Below are 20,920 nucleotides of genomic sequence, written 5' to 3' on the forward strand. Positions count from 1 at the left end.
ATCAATATGGCCTTTCATTTTCTTTCTTTCTTTTCTTTCTTTCTTTTCTTTCTTTCTTTCTTTCTTTCTTTCTTTCTTTCTTTCTTTCTTTCTTTCTTTCTTTCTTTCTTTCTTTCCTTTCTCTTTCCTTTTTTCTTTCTTTCATTTTCTTCTTTCCTTTTTCTTTCCTCTTTTTTTCTCTTTCTCTCTCTCACTCGCTCTCTTTCTCGTCATGGTTCTCCCAAAGGTGCTTTTCTAACAGGCAACCGGACTTTCTGGTTCTTCTCAATCAAAGAATAAGATTAATTTCACCATTTTTCCAGAAAGTACGGTTGCCTCTTGAAAAAGCACATTTGCCACGTTTATCCCTGTAGAGTAGGCTGGTGTCACCTGTGAAAGGACAGGCAGACAGACGCAGCAGGTTCTAAGCCCTCAATTCCTGGAGGAAACTGACTACCTGGATCCTTACCAATCTGGTTTCAGGCGTGGCCACAGCACGGAAACGGCATTGGTCGCCCTAGTAAATGATCTCTGGCGGGCCAGGGATGGAGTTGCTCCTCTATCCTGGTCCTTCTTGACCTCTCAGCGGCGTTCGATACCATCGACCATGGTATCCTGCTGCAGCAGCTCAGGGGGATAGGGTTAGGAGGCACTGTTTTACAGTGGTTCTCCTCCTATCTCTCGGGCCGTCTGCAGTCTGTTTGGGCGGGGGGTCAGGGATCCTCCCAGAGGCCTCTCACCTGTGGGGTGCCTCAGGGCTCGGTTCTCTCTCCTCTGCTCTTTAATATCTATATGAAACCGCTGGGTGAGATCATCCGTGGTTTTGGGGTGAGGTATCATCAATATGCTGATGATACCCAGCTTTACATCTCCACCCCTGACCACCCTAGGGATGCCCTTTCCATGATGTCCCACTGCCTGGAAGCGGTGTGGGTTTGGATGGGGAGGAACAGGCTGAGACTCAACCCTTCCAAGACTGAGTGGCTGTGGATGCCGGCATCCCAGGATCTGGAGGTTCCATCCTTAATGATCGGAGGTGAAACCCTTGCTCCCTCCGATAGGGTCCGCAATTTGGGTGTCCTCCTGGATTCTCGGCTGTCTTTAGATGACCATCTGACGGCCGTAACCAGGGGGGCCTTCGCACAGGTCCGTCTTGTGCGCCAGTTGCGCCCGTTCCTAGACCGGGATGCCCTCGCCCTGGTCACTCACGCCCTTGTTACCTCTAGGTTGGACTACTGTAACACCCTCTACATGGGGCTGCCCTTGGGATGTGTCCGGAGGCTTCAGCTAGTCCAAAATGCAGCCGCGCGGGTAGTTACGGGGGCGTCTAGATACTCCCGTGTAACACCTCTCCTGCGTGAGCTGCACTGGCTACCGGTGGCACTCCGGATACGTTTCAAGGTGCTGGTGCTCACCTATAAAGCCCTTCATGGCTTAGGCCCGGGGTACTTGCAGGACCATCTCCAGCCGTTCTCCCATCGTCCTGTGCGCTCTCACAGAGTCGGCCTCCTCAGGGTGCCGTCGGCCAAACAATGTCGGCTGACGACCCCCAGGGGGAGGGCGTTCTCTGTGGGAGCCCCGACCCTCTGGAATGGATTGCCCACTGAGCTCAGGACAGCCCCCGACCTTCTTTCCTTCCGTCGCAAGCTGAAGACGTGGCTCTTCCGCCAATTAAACTGATCCGTTTGGGGGTACACTGGTATAATTTTAAATCATTTTTTAATTGGGTTACTGATTTTAATTTGGTATTGTATTGTGATTTATATTGATGTTGTCATTTTGTAAGCCGCCTTGAGTCCCTAGGGAGAAAGGCGGCATATAAATCGCAATAAATAAATAAATAAATAAGCCGCCTCTCCATCCTCCTCCCTTCTTGGCCCGCCCCCGTCAGGACGACCCAGCTGCCAATCAAACAGAACCGTTGGGCAGGAGGCGCGAAGGCAGGAAGAAGCAGCGATGGCCGTTTGTGAGCTCTGCCGGCACGAGGCTCCTGAGAGAAAGGCTGAAGGAAGCGACCCAAAGTCCAGATTCAAGAAAAGAGTGAAATTTAAATTAAATTAAATTAAACTCAGGAGAGGCGGCCGCGAAAGAGGCAGCAGCTGAGGAAACCGGGGAGGGAAGAGGTGCTTTTTTCCTTCCCTCAGAACCAGCCTGAGGGGAAATTTTTTCCCTCCGAGGCAGTCAAGGGTCGGGAAGAACCTGGTAGAAAAGGTGAAGAAACATAAAATTAAACCAAACAAAACTAGAAAACGAAAACTGAAAAAGATTTTTTTAAAAATTGAGCTCGGTGGGAAAAAGAGTGACCGTTGAGGCACGTGAGCATTAAGATGACACAGTCAGAGAAGTCCGCCATAAGCAAATATTTTGGAGCTCTCAAATGGAAAGATATGAGGATATAGTGAAATTGGATTTTAAGGAATTTAGTAGATAGGGCATATGGAAAATGGATAGCTAAAATAGAAAATGGTTTTATTAATTTCTGAACGAGTTGAAGGCATTTGTTAATTTAGTTTTATTGGGAAGCTTTCCCGTATTAAAATAAACAGTACAAAAAGCTAACTAAAGAACACGTGAAGTGTTAATGCTAATTTATAAGGCCTTGGTAAGGCCACACTTTGAATCCTGTATCCAGTCTTGGTTGCCATGATGTAAAAAAGATGTGGAGACTCTAGAAAGAGTGCAGAGAAAAGAGCAACAAAGATGATTAAAACAAATAAAGAAGGGTAGCTGGAATTGGGTATGTATAGTTTGAGGAAAAGGACTAGAGGTCCTCTTCTCTATACTGTAAAAGCACATTTCTGGGTAGTTATTTGTAGATTTGCACCCTAAATCATTTTGCTGCGCTCATCTACAGATCTTGCAGGGCTTATTACGGAAGGGCATTTCCAATTTAAAACCCCATCGATCTATAAAGGTTCTTCTGACTCCTTTGCCAATAATATTGTATAATCTACAGTACAAGTCATGTTGGACTAATAGAGGCTTTATATAGACTCAAAAGTGCCCTTCTTTGCTTAGATCCAGTAGTTGGGAATTCAAATTCCTAAGGTTTGCAGATTTCATCCGTACCTTATGAAGATGTATCTAAGTCTAAGTGCTCTTGCTGTCTTCTAATATTTTATTTCTATTTAAAAAATTCATTATATACACTCTTCATTTTGGGAAGAACAAAATAATCTACAGCTCATGAATTCAGTGGGAAATGGTTTAGAAAAATTTTCACATCTGAGACAGTTGTATAATCGAAGTAACTTCTGAGTTTCAAGAAAACAAACAAATGCCGATCAAGTCCCATTAAAATTAAGTGGGTCATTTTCTGCTTACAAGTTCAAAGAAAATACGTTTCCCCCCCCTCGTTCAGGTTTTTTTTGACTGCCTCCTGTGCCATAATACACAAATTGTGCTTCAGTGGAATTTTGAGTTAATCCCTGATTTAAATGAACTTTTGGGAGAATTTATAAAATGTATCACACATATAAACATTATACAGATAAACAAATAACCATACTAAAAATAACAAGCGCAGTTCACTTTACTGATGAAACACATTCACACACATTCTGGAAGACTGTTTACAGAGCTAGAAAACAGTTTTGGTGACTTAGATGGAGTGTTTAGGGACACTGCAATTTAGAAAATTATCCAAAATTAGAACTGAATCTAATTATTATATGGTCAACATTAACAGTATTCAGATGTTGAAACCAAATATCTACTTGCTTGAAACACTCAGAACTGGATCTCATATATTCTGAGTTGATGTGCCAATCAAAAGTTGTTGCCACTAAGTCTATGTTGACTTGAGTTGACCACATGGATTTTCTCCAGGAAGATCTGTCTTCAACTTAGCCTTTTAACCATCTCAAAGGTGCATTCACTGTTGTAATCAAGTCCATCCATATTGCTGTTGGTTCTCTTTCTTTCTATTTTTCCAATTAAATACTGGGTCATCAAACAGCAACTCTACTTCATTGGGCAAATCTTGATCAACAGATTAAATAGGACTTCCTAATTAAAAAGCATCATCTCTGTCTTGCTTCCAATAACTACATCCTTGCCTTGACATTTAGTAAAATTTATTTGCCCATTGGAAGAATGAAAAATCTCTTGAAAAAGGCTATGCCAGTTGACCCTTCCCCTTTTTCAACTTGGATAACATTTGAAAACTTATAGAAAGCAACTATAATCCTTTCAACTTTTATTACAAAGGAAGCTACCATAAATAATTACTATAAATATTAAGAAAAACAAGAATGTATTCTTCACAAACTCCAACTGGAAAAAAGACATAATTCATATGACAGTGATAAGCTATAGTTTATCTCTACAACATACACTTTAAAATTGAGTCAGATTTAGCCCTAAAGAGACCCAATCAGGACTGACATAAAACAGAAACTCTATTTGCTTTGGAAGCCAAAACAAACCACTGTGTTCTCTAACTTCTGCCCAACTATTTTGTTTTGGCCATGGTTTAACAGAAACATAATTGGTGGTTTTAGGTTTGATCTGAAACAAAATTCAAGGGATCCTAGAGCAATGTTATATGCTGAATGCAATGAGACTGCCCTCATCATATTCTCTCTCCCATGAGCAGTTCTCAGTCCAGTGTATCTCATATGATCTTCCCTCATCTTTCCTGATTTCTGTAGCTTTCTTAAATTCATCATGAGCATCTTTAGTTAAAAGATGTACTTCAGTTGGCATTCAAAATAAAGAAACCTATTTTGTTTTATCTAGAATCTAGACTAAAATTTTATTTAGCACACCTCAAGGTTAAACTAACGCAAGCTGATAAGGGCAGGAGAAGAGAACCTCCCTGAATTTGTCCATGGCAATTCCATCCTGAATCCTGAATCATTTTTTTTTTCTTTCAAAAAATTATTTCGTTTGGATAAAAAAAGAAAATGAGGCAGGAAGCAGAAGCCTCCCTTCCTTCTTTGTAGCATGAAATGGCCATGAGTATGCAGATCCAGTCACCTGTGATTACAAACTACCAACACACATCTTGGGACCTACAGAAAGCAAGAAAATACATTTAGGTTTCTCATTTGCATTTCTGAGGTCCATGAGACTTCTCTGGACATACATGATCCTTCTTGTTTTCTAAGTGTTAGCCTCCCAAAACTGCCCTGGAGTCACCCAGCCTCTAAATTTAAAAATATTAGAAGGCTGTAGGTATTTTGAGAACAGAGCCAGAGGATGAAAAAAGTTTTAAAAATAATTATTTCTGTGACATTTACAATTTTTTTTGCACCTCTTTTTCTACAGTCTCCTACTAAACACAGAAAGGTGGCAAAATTACTTCACTGCTGCAATAAAATACTTGTTTAAAAAGAAACCACGATCAAGAGGAAAAGGATAAATTATACACCTGCAATTGCAGAAAACGCTGTAAAAAGTTTTACGTCACTACAGAAGTAACAAGACTACAATAAATAACAAGTCTTAAGTAACTTTTGAGAACTTTCAAAGACTCATTGGCTGAATGAGAGATCCAGTTAAGAGATCAGAAAATAGTGTGTTGACATTTTATTTACTGGTGTCAGATTAAGAGCAGCTTGTGAGTAAATCTCTCCCAAAGAGGTTTCAACCCTAGCAGATAATAAAACCTTTCCCATCTGGAAGAAAATCTCAGATTGTTGGATGGTGAAAGTTTCAAGAACAAGAAATATTATTATTATTCAGGAACATATTTCAGATTCTTCTCCTTCTATCAAAAGATGTCAATTGAACAAGTCTGTCAATTACCAGCTATCTGGCATCGTCCTAAGAGATTTTGGATGGGTCCTATTTAAGCTTTTCTGTTATCTTGAGCAGGCTTAGAAGATCTTTGAAAATGAAGATAAGGAAGTCTATCGTAATTCATTAAAGAGCATTAAATGCAACAGGGAGGAGAAAAGGCAACAGTAGAAGCCACCTAAGATATTATTACAGGCATCCTTTTTGCATGATAATGCCAATGGGTGTGGCATTCCTGGCCCCACTCATAAATATGTGTGGAAAGATGTATCCTTTCAAACTCTTACTCATGTCTGAGTTTCTATTTCATATTACACATTGTCACAAAAAGAGAGCCTTCTAGAAGCCCTTCTGGGTGAGATCCCTGGTCAATCATAGAATGTAATTGCCTTCTGCAGTTCTGTCATGGGTAGCTTCCAGTTGACTGATCCCATTCTCCACTGCATTGTTTACAATACAAATATCAATATTATATAATCAACCAATCATCAGGAAAAAAATGATTGAAGCTATAATTATTTGTCAATAATAACCTCAGTTTCCATCCAGATGTTGCCAGGAGAGAGGACTAGAATGACTCTCTGTTTTTCCATTATGTCTCGTGGTTCAGATTATTCACTAACTGCCCCAGATACCAAAAGAGACAATATTTATCACCGGTTTCCGGACCAAATAAAGGAGATTAAACAATTGTCAGGATACAAAGAGAAATAGGAGCTTTCAAAGGGAGCTGAAGTTTCTGCAACCATGTCTTCATTTTGGTTGGATGCCGTGTGGGTGGTTTCGTGCTGAGTAAGTTGGTCCCTATATTTAAAGTCCTTGCCACACACTAAGCATTGGAATGGGTTCTCATCTGCATGAGTTCTTTGATGTGAAGTCAACTGATGCCTAAGGGCAAAGCGCTTCCTACACTCCAGACATTCATACGGTTTCTCTCCTGTGTGGATTCTCTGATGCTTATAAAAGTTCCCACTCATCCGGAAACTCTTCCCACATTCCATGCAGGTGTAAGGTTTTTCTCCAGTGTGGATCGTCTGATGTTTATAAAGGTTCCCTCTCTTGCTGAAGCTCTTCCCGCACTCCAAACATTGATAGGGCTTCTCCCCCGTGTGGATCCGCTTATGGGCTGTGAGGTTACTGCTCTTGCTGAAGCTCTTCCCACACTCGAGGCATTTATAGGGTTTCTCCCCTGTATGAGTTCTCTGGTGTGTATTTAGACTTCCGCTATTGCTGAAGCGCCTTCCACACTCCGTGCATTTGTACGGTTTCTCTCCAGTGTGGATACTTCGATGTTGGGCAAGATGTTGACTGCGGCTGAAGCACTTCCCACAGTCGGTACATTGAAAAGGTTTCTCCCCTGTGTGGATGCTTCTGTGCTGGATGAGATGCTGGCTGCGGCTGAAGCACTTCCCGCAGTCCACGCATTCATAGGGTTTTTCCCCCGTGTGAGTTCTTTGATGGACTGTCAGACTGAAGTTCTGCGTGAAGCTCTTTCCACACTCCAAGCACTTATACGACTTTTTCCCTGCATGAGTCCTCTGGTGAGAAAGCAGGTGGCTGCTCATACTAAAGCTCTTTCCACATTCGAAGCATTTGTAAGGTTTCTCCCCTGTGCATGGACTCGAAAGCAAATTATGATTGAAGTACTTCAGAGCGGGCTCCATGCACTTCCTGGTTTTCTGCCCATCACCTGCTGGAGAGAGAGAGAGAATAGAAATTTAAAGCAAAACTGGAGAAGATCATTAGAAAAGAATCTTCTTAGTTGCATCTATATTTCTGCATTTCTATGCTCCCTGCAGCTTTTCTATGTGTTTCTTGGTTTATTATTTTACAGTGTTTGTATCTTACACATGTATAGCTTTTACTCTTACATGTATCTTACATGTATAGCTTTTGGGCAGCGCGCAAAAATAAAAAATGCATAATATGGAGAATAGCCAGGGATTAGAATCAGAATAGAGCTGGAAATAACTTTTGAGGTCTTCTAGTCCAGCCCCCTGCTCAAGCAGGAAATGCTATATCATTTCAAACAAGTGACTGTCCAGTCTCTTCTTAAAAACCTCCAGTGATGAAGCACCCATAACTCTGATGGCAAGCTGTTCCACTGGTTAATTGTCCTCACTAATAGGAAGTTTCTCCCTAATTCCAGGTTGCTTCTCTCCTTGATTACTTTCCATCCTTTGTTTCTTATCCTGTCCTCTGGTGCTTTGGAAAATAAATTGATCCCCTCCTCCTCTTTGTGGCAGCCTCTCAAATATTGGAAGACTATTTTCTTTAGACTAGTCAAACCCAAATCCTACAACCGTTCTTCATATGTTTTAGTCTCCAGGGCTTAAATCATTTTAGTTGCTCTTCTTTGCATTTTTTCCAAAGTCTCAACATCTTTTTTGTAAATATGGTGACTAAAAATGGTTGCAGTATCCCAGGTGTGATCTTACTAAGGCTTTACAAAGCAGTATTTATACTTCACATGATTTTGATTCTATGCCTCTGTTTATACAACCAAGGATTGTATTAGCTTATTTTTGGCTGCTGCCACACATAGATGACTCGTGTAAGTGATCCTCCACTAGGACTCCAAGATTCTTCTCACAGTTACTGTTTTTGAGCCAGGTTTTGCCTAATCTGTACTTGTATCTTTGGTTTTTCCTGCCCACTTGTAAAACATTGCTTTTCTCCACATTAAATTTCATTTTGTTGGATAGGGCCCATTGTTCAAGTCTGTCAAGATCTTTTTGGATCCTGAGCTATTACTGATTATAGATTATTGCATTCACAATCACATGAACCAAAAGCCTATTGAAATTGAATATCATCAGAACTAAAGGAGTTGTGAGGCCCTCCATATTTACAGGGGCAAACCCATTCCAACGTATGGGGCAGGGGTGAAATGCTCCCAGTTCGGACTGGATCGCCCGATCCGGTAGCGATGGCAGCGGGTGGTTCGGAGAAACGGTAGCAAAAATCCCTGCACCCCCCACCACCACCATGCCCAGCTGAGCCGCACAATCATCAGAAGCTTTTTTTTTTTAACTTTTAAAAGCATTTTTTCTACAACCTCTTCCAAGGAAAAAATGCTTTTAAAAATAAAAACAAAAGTCTCTGATGATCGCGTGGCTCAGCTGGGATCATCAGAGGCTTTTCAAAGCATTTTTTTTCTGCAACCTCTTGGCTGAAGAGGTGGTAAAAAAATGCTTTGAAAAGCCTCAGGATCCCAGCTGAGTTGCCTGATCGGCAGAGGCTTTTCAAAGCATTAGAAAAAATGCTTTGAAAAGTTAAAAAAAAAAAAAGTTGGCCACGCCCACCCAATCACATTACCCCCCTCTCACCAAGCCATGCCCACAGAACCGGTAGTAACAAATTTTACATTTCACCCCTGGTATGGGGCCTATATAGTTTTAGCTCCTGTGCCCTGAAACAGGGTAGTTTTTGAATATGCTGCCAGTTCAAACAATATTTTTAGGCCCAATTTTCACTTGATTTTAATACAGATGCATTTTCCCCATTTAATTTATGATACACATACTGGTATCATTTTTCAAAATATGACTTAATGAGGAAATGTGTAAGGTCTGGAGACAAGAAAAAAAACCTGCAATAAAAAGAAGGGCCAATTGGAAAAAGGCTGCCTTCCAGCCATTGGTTTAAACTTTCCCAGTTAGAAGAATGGTTGGCAAAAAAACAGGCCAAGGTTATTGCAAATCCATATTGTGTGAGAATAAGCTGCTGTAGCAAACTGTAAAGTGGATTCCACATCAGTTCCAAACGCAAATACACTCACCAACAGCCCGGTAAGATAACTGACAAGGATTTACCGTGAATTTACTTTTGTAAGACTGAAATGATCCAATACAGTAACATGTCACTGCCTCAAGGTCGACTCAACCTTCCATCCTTCCGAGGTGGGTAAAATGAGGACCCAGATTGTTAGGGGCAAGATGCTGACTCTGTAAACCACTTAGGGCTGTAAAGCACTGTGAAGCGGTATATAAGTCTAAGTGCCTTTGCTATCTCCATTTTACCAGCTTCCATTCAGCGGACTTTAGATGGAACAGACCACATCTGAATTCAGACTTCCGGGTCAAACAATAAATGCATGTTGTAACATTGATCTACATTAATTTGGAGGTAAGGAGTCCCGTTCTCCTCAGGTTGCCTGCAAAACTGAGTTGGCCTGTTTCTCCAAGAGAATCTCGGTTTAGAGCTACTGTTTTTCAAGCACTTTCCCTCCAGTGGGATACTAGTGAATCTTGTGAGCTCCTATTCTTGGGCAGACATCACAAATCTCTTAACCACATAAAACTGGAATAAGCATGTGGCAGAGCTGCCAATCCAAAGCATGGCACTGTGGGATCACCTCCTCGCAGTTTGCATAACAGAAAGAGGAAGGAACAAGAGGATAGATATTGGGATCCACGAATCCCCCAAAAAGGGATATGCCAAATGGATCCTTTAAAACAGGAGTCTCCAATCCCTGGTCCATGGACTGGGACCAGTCTGCAGCATGCCAGAAACGGGCTGTGCAAACAACCGAAGCCCCAACTGTGGGATGAATACAGCACACAAAACCACACTACCTACAGTCCATGGAAAAAACTCTCCACGGAACTGGTCCCTGGTACCCAAAAGGTTGGGGGCTGCTGCTTTGGAAATCTATCAAGGTTAAGGTACCTTTAAAAAAAAACCATTTCTACAACCAGCAGAGAAACAGCTCTACCAGAAGGGCAGCTCTTGTGCCATTGATGTGCCAAGGAATTAATGCATTTGAGAACAACAGTCAGAATCATCGGGCAAAACTTTAGTTCTTCCAAAAGTCAATTTCTCTTGGCAATATTAAACACCATCTGAAAGATACTTCAGGGCACTTTTCACCCAAAATCCACTGACTAGATTCCTGCTGATCTCTCACCTTCAGAATTCCAGAAGAATGGATCTTCCCCTTCCAGCCAGGAGACAAACTCTGGTTTGGGCAGTTCTTGGAGAAAGCAAGAGGGAATAATTACTTCTAACTAGAAAATATTTCCCCCCCTTTATCTGAACCCAGATGTTCCCTTACCTAGAGAGGCCACACTCCTAGCATTCTCCAGCATGACTTCCCCATGGAGGGCCCTCTGGTTGGAATCTAGAAGGTCCCACTCTTCTTCGGTGAAACACACAGCCACCTCCTCAAAAGAGACAGAACCCTGAAAGAAGAAAAGATCCCCCTTACTTATAGACAAGTCAGGAAGAATTTCCAAGAGATAACCAGTGGGCATTTTCTACTTGGGGTAACAGGAGAGAATGGAAAGAATCCACTGCTTATTAGCAGCCAATTTTATAACACTTTCAACGCCATTTAATGAAAGCAACTGCTGCATCATCTTTCTCAATCAATGGGCAAATGGGCACTGCAAATGTCACAATTCAGGGTCTCCAGTCCTCACTCAGAGAAGTAAAAATTTTGGGGAGTTCCTGTCTGATCTTTAGCCAGTGGCCTGGGGAGTTCCCCAAGGGTTACACGCTACCCAATATCAAACAATGTCATGGAACAGGGAAATCGCATCCAAGATTTAACAAGCTGCCATCAATACTGTAATATTAGATTTATACTTTGCCTTTCATTCAGGGGCTCAAGGCAGCATCTGTTCCATTCCTTTTGTTGTGGCCCGTCAGCAGCCTGTGCAGCTAGACTCAGGCAATTTGCAGGGAACAACTTCGTTCACTCTCCTTTGCATCTTGATCTTACTTCTCTTATCAGTTTCCTGCAAATTGCTTCTGGGCATTCTGCCAACCATAGTAAGATTACGATTATTTATTCTTTGGATTCTTGTAGGCTGTTAATAAAGTTAATTAACAGCCTTTGTTTGAAAAAGACTGATTTAATTTAGTAAACTAAGGTTTGTACAGACTTTGTGTGTGCTGCGTCCTTTGGGGTCCGTAGCTGGGGCAGAACACCTTTCCAACCCTATGAGGTAGAGCAGTCCAGGAAAAAAACCACTGACCCAAAGTAACCAAAGGAATTAACTTCTCTTTTTCAGCAAAACCAGCCCCCTAGCAAACAATTGGTTCAGTTAATTGCTCAACAACTGGAGCATTTGCTTAACAACCATTGCAAAAAAAAAAAAGTGATAAAATTGGATCAGTCACAAAGATTTAATTTCGTCATGACTTACGACCATTAATGGGCAAGCTCCATTATGGTTGCAAGTCAAGGATTACCTGTATGACTCTCCCCATGAACCTCTTAGGAGTGCATCTGTTAATATTTTCTATTTTATTTTGGCAACATTTCAAAATAAAATAGGACTTGACAGGTAAAAGCAGGTTCAAGGGAGGGCAACACAGGTGATTCAAGAATTACAGGACACACTTTAGGAGAGGGGTGTCAAACTCGATCACGTCACGGGCCAGATCGTGACGTAGCGTGATTTTTTTTGCCTTTGTGAAGCTTGGGTGGGCATGGCCTGCGCGGGCCGTATCTGATCCCTGGGCTCTCAGTTTGACAGGCCTGGAGAAAAGGCTGAAGGTACTTGGGATGTCCAGTCTGAAGGAAAGAAGAACGAGGGGAAACAGAGTAGATGGCTGACCACCTCTTAAGGATGGTTTTGCTGGTTTTTTTCTCGCACAATACAATAGGATAGACTGCTGATCTTGGGAGGGGTTTCCAACTCCATATTTCTAAGATAACTTTGAATCTTATGAGGTAGGCTCAATTGAGTCTGATCCTTTAAGTACCTGAGGTGGAGGTTCGACTGTTTTTTCTGCTCCACCACAAAACGGAGACATTTCATTGAACATCAGAGAAACGGTTCTGCTCCCTATGAGGGAGAAAATGTGGAAAAAATAGACTTTTAAAGCAAGAATACATTCTAGGAAAAGATGGAACATGACCTTACCCATATAGTTATTATACAAGGTGGAAGAAGTATCTCCCCAGCATTGCCGTGAAATGAGAACGAAAAATAAAAGCTGAGATTTTTCTTTAGAGAAAGTCTTCCTTCTTACCTGGTGAAATCCCTCCACATTGATTCTCCTGAAAGTTGCCACCCAAAACTAGCTCTTCTGGGGGACCGGAGAATTCGTTGCTTGTTGTCACCTCCACAAAGGGTCCCTCTCCCTGCAACTGCCGACAAAAGTAAAAAGCCAATGTGATGGGGGGAAAGTTAGTTAGTTAGTTAGTTAGTTAATTTGATTTGTATACCGCCCTACTCCCGAAGGAGTCAGGGCGGTGAACAGCCAACAATAAAATACATAAATACACAAAATTTAAAAACCCGATAAAATCAAATTAAATTAATTGGCCCAGACAAATTAAAATACCCCAATAATTTAAAAACAGATTAAAATTTACATATTTACATATTTAAAAGGGGAAGAGATCAGGCCAAGCCCGCTTGATGGAATAAAAAGTTCACTCTCCATCTGCAATTCTGAAGTCCACCAAGACCAGAAGGAAAAAAGAAGACACATTTGCTCCTCCCTAAGGCCCAGGAAGGTGTTGTCCATTTGATATTATTTTCCTTGAAATGTGTTTGAATATTAGTGAATATTCGGTAGTGAATATTAGAATATTAGTGATTAGGTAGTGAATATTAGTAGAATATTAGTGAATATTCGGGTTGCTAGTTAGGCTGTTGGTTTGAGCTCCAAGCTTGGCAATTTGGCTGCAAACGTTTCATCACCATTCGAGGAGACATCGTCAGTGTGCTTTGAATTGTGCTTGTCTGCAGACAAATACAATTCAAAACGCACTGACTATGTCTCCTCGAACGGTGATGAAACATATGCGACAAAATTGCCAAGCTTGGAGCTCAAACCAACAACCTAATTGTTTTCCCTTGTGGCTACCCTTCAAGCCAACATGTAGATCTCACCTGAGGCACTTTTTGCTGCTTCTCTTCTGCCTGGCTCAGGAGGAAGCCTTCCGCCAGGGCCACTGCCTGGGAACTGGTCTCGGCTCCGCACTCCCGCACCCAGCTCTCCATCTCTGCAGGCAGGACAGCCAGGAACTGCTCCAGGAGCACCAGGTCTAGCATCTGAGCTTTTGTGTTCCTTTCGGGCTTCAGCCATTGGTGGCAAAGCCAGTGGAGTCTGCTGCAAAGCTCTCGTGGCCCCTGGGCCTCCTGGTACCCAAAGTCCCTGAAGCGCTGGACATCCCAAGGAAGGGCACCTTCTTCTTCTTCTTCCAGGATCTTGACCCTGGTTCCTCCCCAGAATCCCCTGGCGCTTCCTGAGAGGATGCTGTGGAAGCTGTCTGCAGCTTCATTTGTGCTCATTTTCTGACGCCAACACTCCTCGGAAGTACCTGCAAAAGGGAGCCAAAGATTCCCCGGGTCTCCAAAGCTATTTGGATTCATCGGAGTAGAGCAGCATGAATGAGGCCAGACAACAGACGTTCTGGAGGAGAGCCTGACAAAACTCAGGCGCTTCCTAATTCTAAGGTAGAGCACAAGTTGGACTCCGAGAGGAAGGAAGCTTTGCTATATCTTGCGTAGAGAGCAGTTTTCCTCCGTCACTTGGAGAGCATCTCCCTCACTACAAGGGCAGCCACTAAACCAAAACCATTTTTCAGAATGACCTGTGGATGGCGGGGAAATTCCACAGCCTGGTCAGCTAACCTAACGGCAGAAGCTTCTTGGATTTGAAGCTTCAAGCTTCAAAAGAAAAATCCAGAAAGTCCAGTTGCCTCCTGAAAAAGCACCTTTGGGACAACCACGACCTGGGTGATTGAGAATCTCTACAGACTTTTCATTATAAAATTTGGGATGAAGACCCTTGGAATGGTGTGGGAGTAGGAATGGATTTCCAAAGCGGGGAAAAATTGCAAACTACAGGAACCAGGAGCGCCACTCAGGTGATCCTGAGGACACAGAGAAACCTCCAAGTGCTTCAAGGATCCTCTAAAAGGATGCAAATCCTTCCCTTCCCCACCATCCAGTCAGAGCTAAAGAAGCTTCTTGGATGAGAAGCAAAATGTCTTCAAAAGGAAAAAACCAGAAAGTCCAGTTGCCTCCTGAAAAAGCACCTTTGGCACAAGCTTCTTGGATGAGAACTGAAAGGTCTTCAAAGAAAAACCAGAAAGTCCAGTTACCCGGGGGGAGGGGGGGAGAGCAATGCTATAGGGTTTCCTGCCTGAGCAGAGGGTTGGACTAGAAGACCTCCAAGGCAGGGGTGAAATCCGGCAGGTTCTGACAGGTTCTGAAGAACCAGTAGCGGAAATTTTGAGTAGTTCGGAGAACCGGGAAATACCACCTCTGGCTGGCCCCAGAGTGGAGAGGGAATGGGGCTTTTGCAGTATCCTTCCCCCAGGAGTGAAGAGGGAATGGGGATTTTGCAGTATCCTTCCCCCAGGAGTGGGGAGGGAATGGGGCTTTTGCAGTATCCTTCCCCCAGGAGTGGGGAGGGAATGGGGATTTTGCAATATCCTTCCCCCAGGAGTGGGGGAGGGAATGGGGCTTTTGCAATATCCTTCCCCCAGGAGTGGGGAGGGAATGGGGATTTTGCAGTATGCTTCCCCTGCCACGCCCACCAAGTCACACCACGCCCACCAAGCCACACCCACAGAACCGGTAGTAAAAAAAAAATTAGATTTCACCACTGCTCCAAGGCTCCTTTCAACTCTCTTATTCTATTCTACCTTTGGGCCAACTTGGGTTTTGGGCTTTAGCACGCACCGACATCCCGCACCAATGCCGCCCTGCAATACCGCGGATGACCGCTAAGGAGCGCAAGGAAACTAGAGAAACCGCTGGGAGTCCAGACAATCGCTTACATATATATATATATATATATATATATATAAAACCTTAACCGGATCAGCAGCGCCCTCTGATGGTCGGGCAGGGTAGCGCCAGCCCGATCCGTGCCCTTCTGCAACGCGGCGCCCCCGGGCCTTCCTACCGCGGGGCCTCGGCGCTTCTTGCGAGCCCGGTGGCAGCAATTTCGGCGGCGGCGGCTTCTTGTTGCCCGGCTTCCCTCCCGAGGCGAGGTCAACGCTTTTTTTGCCCAGCTGTTACGGGCAAGGGTTGAGCCGAACGCCCGGCTCTGCAACCCACCCTGCCAGAGGTTGCAAACGCCGCCGTTGCCCCTCCCCACGCTTCCCCAGACAGGAGTGGGAGGGGGGAAAATCTTCGCGGACCACGTGACCCTTCCCTAGGATTGCGGGCGGGGATTGCAGCCCATCGCTTTTAACTCTTTCTCCCCACCCCACCCCACCCCCCGAAAATCGGGGATGGGGAAAGATGCTCGTTTCGGTAATCGAACCTGTGACCGGCTCTGCAATTTGCCTTTGAGCCCTTCACGCTGGGAGATGCAGCGGGATCTGGGGTCCTCTTTTCTTTTTGAAAAAAAAAATATTTTTATTTTTGAACAAAACATAAAACATAAATCCATCCTCCATTGCAATTGCAAACAGTGTGTCGGTCGGTTACCAACCTTTTGTGCTTCATCTCTCTATTCAGAATTTACTAATTATCTAATTTCTTACATTGTCGAACAAATAAACGTCCTCGTTCATCGTTTATTTAACTACGGCTTTGCCGCTTCAAAAAAATTATTTTCAAATATTATATTTATAACATTCATTTCATATATGAATGTTCATCTCATAGCTGCCCCGAGTCCTCGGAGAAAGGCGGCATATAAATTGAACTAATAATTTTTTTTATTATTTTTTTAAAATTTGATTTATATGCCGCCCTTCTCCGTAGACTCAGGGCGGCTTACAGTGCATTAAGCAATAGCCTTCATACTTTTGTATATTTATACAAAGTCAGCTTATTGCCCCCACAAACTGGGTCCTCAATTTACCCACCTTAGAAAGGATGGAAGGCTGAGTCTTGGAGAGACTTTGAGCCTTGGAGAGATTCGAACCAGCAGTAATTGCAGGCAGCTGTGTTAATGACAGGGTGCTCTAGACCACTGTGCTATCAAGGCTCCTTGATATTTCATTTCCATGCTTTCTTGTCTAGCCATTGATAAAATAAATCCCATATCTTATAATATTGTTTATCTTCTTCTTCTCTAATTTCAAATGTCGATTTACTCATTTCAGCACATTCCATGCTTTTCTTAATAACTTCATCTTGCGTTGGTATTTTCTCATTTTTCCATGGGGAATCTCTTTTCTAGCTCTCCCTGACCCCTTTGTCCCATTCCCTTCCTCAAGGAAAATGCTGGAGAAGCTGAGGTGCCAAAGAAAAGGGAAAAGGAAAATAGCGAAAAATGAGTAGTGCGGGAGGGGGCTTTTTAAAGGCTCCGGAGTCAGGCAGGGTTGCAATAGCAGCTCTCGCCTAAGCTTTGTAAAACCTTAGTAATAAGACCTGGAGTACACACCTGGAATAATGCAACCTGGAATACTGCAACCATTACAAAAAATACGATGAGACTTGGGGAAAAGTGCAAAGTTTTGGGTTTGGTTAGTCTAAGAAGGAGTAGAGATGACATGATAGCAGTATTCCAGTATTTGGACCGGACCGGACCAGACCAGAAAATTAGAATAGAATAGAATAGAATAGAATAGAATAGAATAGAATAGAATAGAATAGAATAGAATAGAATAGAATAGAACAGAGGCATAGAACAGAGGAGTAGAGTAGAGTAGAGTAGAGTAGAGTAGAGTAGAGTAGAGTAGAACAGAACAGAACAGAACAGAACAGAACAGAACAGAACAGAACAACAGCGTTACTTGGAGGTCTTCTTGTCCAACCCGCTGCTCAGGAAGGAAACCCTACCATTTCAGACAAATGGTTGTCCAATCTCTTAAAAATTTTCCAGTGTTGAAGAATTAAACAATTCCAGTATTTGAGAGGTTGCCACAAAGAAGAAGGGCTCAATTTATCTTCCAAAGCCCCAGAGGGCAGGACAAGAAACAAAGGATGGAAACTAATTCAGGAGAGAAGCAACCTGGAATTAAGGAGAAACTTCCTAACAAGCGAGGACGATGAACCAGTGGAACTGCTTGCCACCAGAAGTTGTGGGTGCTCCATCACTAGAGGATTTTAAGAAGAGACTAGACAGTCACTTGTCTGAAATGGTGTAGGAGCTCCTGCTTGAGCAGGGGGCTGGACTAGAAGACCTCCAAGGTCCCTTCCAGCTCAATTCTGATTTTAATTCCAATTCCCCCGTATTTAGCCTCTATTTCTGCAGCTGCTGGCAAGTTATGCAGCACATGCGGAGTCTCCTTCTGAAGGGGGGCGGGGTGGGGTTGTCTGTTCACCTAGTTTTTTTTTGCGTGGGGGCCCTAGCAGCTATATTCTGCAATCCCTGCCAGCTCAGACAGGGCTCTCCGGCTCCTCCTCGGCCACATGTTGGAAGTGCCGGTGGGAGAGGGAAGGAGATGTGGGGAGACCGTTATCCGGGCTCCGGGTGAGGGGAAGAGCTGCAGAAATAGACAGGCCGACATCATTTATTTAATTTATTTATTAAATTTCTATACCGCCCTTCTCCTGAAGGACTCAGGCCAGTGAACAGCCACAAGATAAAAACACATAAATACAAAAATTTAAAATCAAATAAAAACGAATTAAATTTGGCTGAATTTAAAATACCCCATAATTTAAAACAAATTAAAATTTACAATTTAAAAAGGGGAGAGGATTTAGGCCAGGCCAGCTTGATGAAATAAAAAAAGTCGTAAGTGCGCGACGGAAAGTGCGCAGATCCGGGATTCTCTGTATCTCCGGGGGGAGCTCGTTCCAGATCGTAGGTGCCCCCACAGAGAAGGCTCTCCCCCTAGGGACCGCCAGTCGATATTGTTTGGCTGACGGCACCCGGAGGAGCCCCTCTCTATGGGAGCGTACTGGCCGGTGGGAGGCTATTGGTGGTAGCAGGCAGTCCCGTAGATAACCAGGTCCTAAGCCATGGAGCTCTTTAAAGGTGGTAACCAGCACCTTGAAGCGCACTTGGAAGACCACCGGGAGCCAGTGCAGCTCGCGCAGGAGAGGTGTTACATGGGAACTCCATGTCGCTCCCATAACCACCCGCGCGGCCGCACTCTGCGCCAGTTGGAGCCTCCGAGTGCACCTCAAGGGGAGCCCCATGTAGAGAGTGCTACAATAGTCCAGACGAGAGGTGACGAGGGCATGAGTGACTGTGTGTAGGCATCATCCCTAATGCTTGATGCAGGTGGGGGGAAAACGGGGCAAAGGGCATTGTGCTTTATTAAAAGTCAAGCTTGGTGGCCAGGGAACCAACAGCCACACCGAAGTGGCTTTCAGGACCTTCTCCATTTAGTTGAGATATGGGCTTTCCTGGTGGTCTCCCATCCAAAGGACTTTTTCCCAGTTCTGGTGGGCTCTGAAGTACAAAAGCCAAGGGAAGCAATCTTAACAATTTAGAACAGTTTTTCTCATTAACCTCACTAACCTTGGGTTGCGTGGATTTTCAGTTCCTGGAATTCCGTAACCAGCATGCCGTAGTGCAGGGGTGTCGAACTCGATTTCATTGAGGGTCGCATCAGGGTTGTGATTGACCTCAGGGGGCCAGAGTGGGCGTGGCCAGCTCAACATCACTCATGTCAGGGGGCGCCTGTGGCGGCCCAAGCGCGCTGCCAGAGAAAACAGGCTCCGAAGCTCAGTTTTCAGCTGCGACGGCCTCCTCCAACCCTCTGAAAGCCAAAACAGAGCTCCGTTTTCACTGGCAGAGGCACCACAGGCCAGTCGTACACTGTTTTCAGGGCAGCCCCCCAGGCCAGATCTAAGCAACCCTCGAACCGGGCCTTGAGTTTAACACCCCTGCCGTAGTGCCTGCCTACAGGACTACCTCCCTTTGGACCCCCTCTCAAAATGACCCATGCGATCCTGCGATTCCAACAGCAGCCAGGATTACAGACATTGCTACCACTAAACTATGCGGTCACATGACAACATGGCTTTACTCCCGCATTGCTTAGCGATGGAAATTCTAGTACCTGTGGCCATCATAACTCAAGAATTACCTGCATTTCTTCTGGGAACCAATTTATTCCCTTACACTTCTTGTTAATTCTAACAGAGGGCACGGATAATGGGGAAGCTTCTGATTGTCTCTGATGCTTCCCCCCCACCCCCAGAGGCAACTTTTCAGGGAAAAAAGCACCTTTTCCAGTTTTGAACAGAAGCAGCTTTTTGGATGAGAAGCAAAACGTTGTCGAAGAAAAGATCAAGAAAGTCCAGTTGCTTTTTTTGTGGGGGAAAGCACCATTGGGACAACCAGGACCTGGAAGATTGAGAATAAATCATCATTTATACTAGAGGTCTATGGAGATTCTCAGTCATCCAGGTCCTGGTTGTCCCAAGGTGCTTTTTCAAGAGGCAACTGGACTTTCTGGTTTTTGCTTCTGAAGATGTTTCACTTCTCCTTCCAGAAGCTTCTTCAGCTCTGATTGAAGAATGGAATCTTCAGAGCTGAAGAAGCTTCTGGGAGGAGAAGTGAAACATCTTCAAAAGAAAAAAACAGAAAAGTCCAATTGCCTCTTGAAAAAGCACCTTTGGGACATTTTTACTTGAAGTTTTCAAACTTGTTCAAATGGCAGTTCATTATTTTAATTCCAGGATTTCCTGATCAAGAGGCAAAGAGATGAGTCGCCCAGATCATAAACAGGAGTGTGTCTTAAAATAAGCCCTAATGCTCTTCCATCCTTTCTACGCTACCTTAGAAAATGTTGTAGGGCTGCTCTAGCATACATTTTTGGGGTTGTTTTGTCTCTCATGGAATCCCATCAGGTTTGTGGCAGAGAGTTTGAAGTTACTATTAGTGTCAGTAATTTCTATGGTTACTTTTAGGATAAAAACGACCTCATCCAATTTTGCGTTATTTGAAAATTCGATAAACAATTCCTCTTAATCTTTGATTGAATTAATGTTGAAATTATTAAACAAAACCCCAGTACCACATTGTAGTATCCCATTTATTACCTTCCTCCAGTTCGATGAAGAATAACATTTGAGCATGTTCTGAATAAAACCTTTGCGTCATTATGCGTCCGATTCCACTTAATTGTCATGCCATTCCTACCACACTAAATTAACTTACTACTCAATGTCACTGGCTACTCTGTCAAATGCCTTGCAGAAACCAAGTTATATTACATCTAAAGCAGTCCCACAGTCTATTAAAAAAGTTACCCAATCCAAATTTGAGGGAAGGCTGGTCAGGAAACATGTGTTTCTGACAAATCCATGCTAGTAAACTTCTAATAACCTCTTTTTTCAGAGTGTTCAAAGATCAATCTTTTACAATC

At 43.6% G+C, this 20,920-nt stretch overlaps 1 protein-coding gene and 1 long non-coding RNA gene across 7 annotated transcripts; one reads left to right on the forward strand and one right to left on the reverse strand.

Moving 5' to 3' along the window:
• Positions 1-1,865: 1,865 nt before the first annotated feature.
• On the forward strand, positions 1,866-5,432 carry LOC117673526 (uncharacterized). The gene is made up of 2 exons (XR_004593498.3): positions 1,866-2,190; positions 5,251-5,432. It is a non-coding gene; the product is annotated as an uncharacterized LOC117673526 (long non-coding RNA).
• LOC148116104 (uncharacterized) lies at positions 3,494-15,858 on the reverse strand. 6 transcript variants are annotated; one of them, XM_087884880.1, is made up of 7 exons: positions 15,506-15,858; positions 13,575-14,005; positions 12,706-12,823; positions 12,436-12,518; positions 10,778-10,904; positions 10,631-10,696; positions 3,494-7,414 (listed from the first exon to the last, which is right to left on the reverse strand). In XM_087884880.1, the coding sequence occupies exons 2-7, from the start codon at positions 13,974-13,976 to the stop codon at positions 6,375-6,377; spliced, it is 1,836 nt and encodes a 611-aa protein (XP_087741006.1). In that variant the 5' UTR covers positions 13,977-14,005; positions 15,506-15,858; the 3' UTR covers positions 3,494-6,374. The 6 variants fall into 6 exon arrangements, with proteins under 6 accessions (XP_087741006.1, XP_087741008.1, XP_087741007.1 ...); XM_087884882.1 differs by having other exon boundaries at positions 3,494-7,411; positions 15,506-15,813; XM_087884881.1 differs by having other exon boundaries at positions 15,601-15,804.
• Positions 15,859-20,920: the final 5,062 nt, after the last annotated feature.

The sequence above is a fragment of the Pantherophis guttatus genome, chromosome 2 (genome assembly GCF_059756535.1).
Source record: "Pantherophis guttatus breed Tessera chromosome 2, ASM5975653v1, whole genome shotgun sequence".
Classification (NCBI taxonomy): domain Eukaryota; kingdom Metazoa; phylum Chordata; class Lepidosauria; order Squamata; family Colubridae; genus Pantherophis; species Pantherophis guttatus.

Bases quoted from the DNA above. Each gene is read 5' to 3' on its own strand.
- LOC148116104 (XM_087884877.1), bottom strand. From the start codon at position 14,057: ATGAATCCAAATAGCTTTGGAGACCCGGGGAATCTTTGGCTCCCTTTT. The intron at 12,519-12,705 runs GTAAGAAGGAAG...TCTCCCTCATAG, and splicing joins ATGTGGAGGGATTTCACCAG to GGAGCAGAACCGTTTCTCTG. The intron at 7,415-10,630 runs GTGAGAGATCAG...CTCTCTCTCCAG, and splicing joins ATTCTTCTGGAATTCTGAAG to CAGGTGATGGGCAGAAAACC.